General features: G+C 48.8%; 1 protein-coding gene across 4 annotated transcripts in view; it reads left to right on the top strand.

Annotated features, from left to right (window-relative positions):
* The window catches only part of Eml1 (EMAP like 1), a 169,390-nt gene that overhangs the window by 118,745 nt on the left and 47,074 nt on the right, over nt 1-3,571 (top strand). For all 4 annotated transcript variants that reach the window (XM_021178556.2, XM_029484428.1, XM_021178557.2 and 1 more), the window contains exon 4: nt 2,706-2,837. In XM_021178556.2, the coding sequence (XP_021034215.1) occupies nt 2,706-2,837 (132 nt within the window). The remainder of the gene's footprint in view (nt 1-2,705; nt 2,838-3,571) is intronic.

A 3,571-nucleotide genomic window follows, 5' to 3' on the forward strand; every position in this document is an offset into this window, starting at 1 on the left:
CTCTCTCTCTCTCTCTCTCTCTCTCTCTGCTACCTGATCCCATGTCAGCTTTTCAACCTTTTTCTGAAGAAGCACTTTTCTCCTCGGACTTTTTTTCTCATTCTCTTCCCTCTTCCCTGTCTGCCTTCCATTACATCTGTGGCACCATGACACCCTAATAGCCACCAGATGAATAGTTCTGTCCACACCACAGGGTGAGTCGCACACTTGTGCATAGATCTGCCAAGCTCCATGTGTCCAGCCAGCTGGCCCCTCTTCCCCTGCACCCTCAGCGATGCCTCTTCCCTTCTCGCAGATAAGCAAGTATGAGGGCCAAGCAGCCCCGCTCTGCCTGTAGCAGGAGCAGAGACTGCTGCCTCATTGTGTATCCATTTGTATCCATTATATATCCAGGATGCAGACCTGACTAATGAGCTAAGACCCCAAGGTTGACCTTGGTTAGGGTTAAGGGATTAAGGAAGGTGAGGGGCTCTCAGTGAAGCCTGTAACAGCCACGTGCTTGTCTAGGTGAGTGTCACCTGCTTTACCACCGGGCCATAGTCTATTGACTGACAAGCCACAGAAGAGGAAGTGGTCACTCTTGGTTTGTGAGTGAGAGTCCATCAGGCACCAGTGCTCTGCACCAGTGGCAGCCTGGTGCTTTCTCTCTGTGTGCTGATACAGTGGTCAGCGATGATCGGGCTCTCTTGAGCACCTTTTATGAAGGCAGCAACCTCATTCATAAGGGCTCTCCCTACACTCTTGACCCCCCTGAAGGACCACACCTCCAGTTCTGTGGCACAGAGAGAGGGCCAGAGTTTCAGTGGGGGAATTTGGAGGATGGAAACATCGGATGCTCTGGGAGGGGACACTTAGTCTTCACTGTCCCCTGGCTCTTTGTGTCTATGGGATTCCCATGTGTGTGTGTGTGTGTGTGTGTGTGTGTACATATATGCATATCTATTTTTCAAGACAGGGTTTCTCTGTGCAACACCACTTTGTAGACCAGGGTAGCCTTGAACTCACAAAGTTCCTCCTGCCTTTGTCTACCAAGTGCAGTGTTTTAAAGTGTGTGCCACCACACCTGACTGGGATTCTCAAATATTGGTTGCACTCTCCTAGAGCATACCTTCAACTGTGGATGACAACCATGTATGATTGTCAGTGACTGAATGAGGGGATCTTGAGTGAAAAGAGTAAAAGATTTCTGAATAACCAGCAACCAAAAATTAACCCGGAATCAAGTGCATAATGAATCGGTTTCTGGCAGTGCCCACCCATGTTGCCTTGTGTGACTTCACTGTAGCCTTGGTTCTGAGCACACAGTGTGCATTGACACACTACACATGCCATCGTGCCTACAATATTGGGTACTATGCTTGGAGCACCCCCACTCAGATTCAAGGCTATTATATGCTATGCACTGTGATGGTTTTTTTGCTATGTACACAGTTTCCTGTTCCTGTACAGAATGCCTCGATCAGCATTTTCTCACTGTCACTTCTTTAGCATGAAGCATCTAATAACACACCTTTGGATTCTATTATGTTAGAATGTGTATGCCTTTGAAATTGCTGTTTGGGGCTGGGAACACAGATCAGTGGCTATGACACTTGCTGCTCTTGAAGAATTTGGCCCCTAATACTCACATTGGGTGGCTGACGGCATCCTGAACTCCAGCACCAGGAGATCCAATGCCGCCTTCTGGCCTCCAGTGGCCACGACACACATATAGACACAGTATGTGTGTGTGTGTGTGTGTGTGTACATATACATAATTATAAACAGAAATAAAAATAGTACTTAAATTGCTGTCTGAGTTACAGCCTTAGATGGTAAATCACTAGATAGATTTGGATTCAGGATTAGGACAATATTTCCAGCAGATTCTGATATGGTCCTAAACATATCTGTTACTTTGTGCTCATTATATGTCCTGAAGCTGAGTTCCTATAGGGGCTCAGACTGTAAAAGCCTGTCACCTGTGTCACCTGTGACACCTGTGACAGAAGCTTCTGCCATGACATCTGTGTTTGTCCCTGGTGTACTTCTGGTACTGGTTCTCCTGAACGTTGGTAGCCCCTGTGGAGGGACGTCCTGTGCACTGTACAGCAACTGGCAGGTCTCTGGCCTCTACCCAGCACATCAGTAGCAGCCCCCTCCCCCACTCCCCCCCCCCCAGTTGTGACCAGAGTTGCCTCCAGACATTGCTAAGTGTCCCCTGAGGAACAAGGTAACCCCTGACTCAATGCCACTCATCTAGATGGGAGCGCCCTCCAGTGGCGGGCTCCGGAGCTCCCAAGCCCTCCTACAGTATATTGGGGGTCTTTGGCTCAGTGTACGCTATGAGCTATGACTCTGAGCTGTGTCACTTGCTCAGTCACAAAGTGTGCAGGGGTGTGGGAGTGACAATGTGTGCAGAGCTGTGGGGCTCACAACGTGTGCAAGGGTGTGGGGGTGACAGCGTGTGCAGAGCTGTGGGGGTCACAACGTGTGCAGAGCTGTGGGGGTCACAACATGTGCAGAGCTGTGGGGGTCACAACGTGTGCAGAGCTGTGGGGGTGGGTGATCCCGTGGGAGCCTTCTGACCTCCGCAGTAAGGATTTCGGATCCCTCTGATTTAAATGTTACTCGGCAGTATGGTAGTCTGAGCATATGCCCCGTGTGCCCTCAGTGCACCGGGCAGTGAAGGACTGTCCCTTCTCATCTGCCTGCCCTTCCTGCAGCATCAATAGGACCAGCTCTTCTGAAAGAGTGTCTCCAGGTGGCCGGAGGGAGAGCTCTGGGGACTCCAAAGGAAGCCGGAACCGCACGGGCTCAACCAGTAGCTCCTCCAGCGGCAAGAAGAACAGTGAGAGGTAAGGAGGGCCCTGCTGCCTGTACCTTCTTCCATTTATTACCACGGGGACAACTCTACCCAAGGGACAACTTGGAAAATCCCTCTTGATGAGTCAAGCCTACATCTGAGCGCCAGGCCTTCTGAGATGGCAGTAGTGGGAGTTGGGTAGCTGGCAATCACAGGTCACATCCTGGAAACTGTAACCTATGACTTCCAGCCCGCAATGTCTGAGACGATGATGGTGATTGATGATGGTGATGATGATGGTGGGGATGATGATGATGGTGGTGGTGATGATGGTGATGGTGATGGTGATGATGGTAATGGTGGGGATGATGATGATAATGATAGTGATGAGAGTATAGCAATGTGTAAGAAATTAGCCCAGGAAGTGGATCTGAATTTTCAGATGTGGTACCACCTATCTCCAATAGACCTTCCCAAGTTAATATTGAATTTATCTTTGCTGGAATGCTTAAAGCTTGTAGCAATATTTTCTGAGATGGATAGGTTGAAAGCTGTGCTTTTGAGCTCTCCTGGGGCTGTTTTTAATAGTGAGCTAATACCAGAAATACAAACCATTTTCCATTCAGGTTTCCTGTCCTATACTTAACTCCTAACTTTGAATGTTCTGTGAGTTTGTACAGTGGGTTATGATAATATGTGAAATGCACGCTAACATTTTACTCACAAAAGCATTTTAACAGCCTGTTTTAAGAACATGTTGGGTCAGTGAGGTTCCTGTGCTTTTCC

This window comes from Mus caroli, chromosome 12 (assembly GCF_900094665.2).
Source record: "Mus caroli chromosome 12, CAROLI_EIJ_v1.1, whole genome shotgun sequence".
Lineage (NCBI taxonomy): Eukaryota > Metazoa > Chordata > Mammalia > Rodentia > Muridae > Mus > Mus caroli.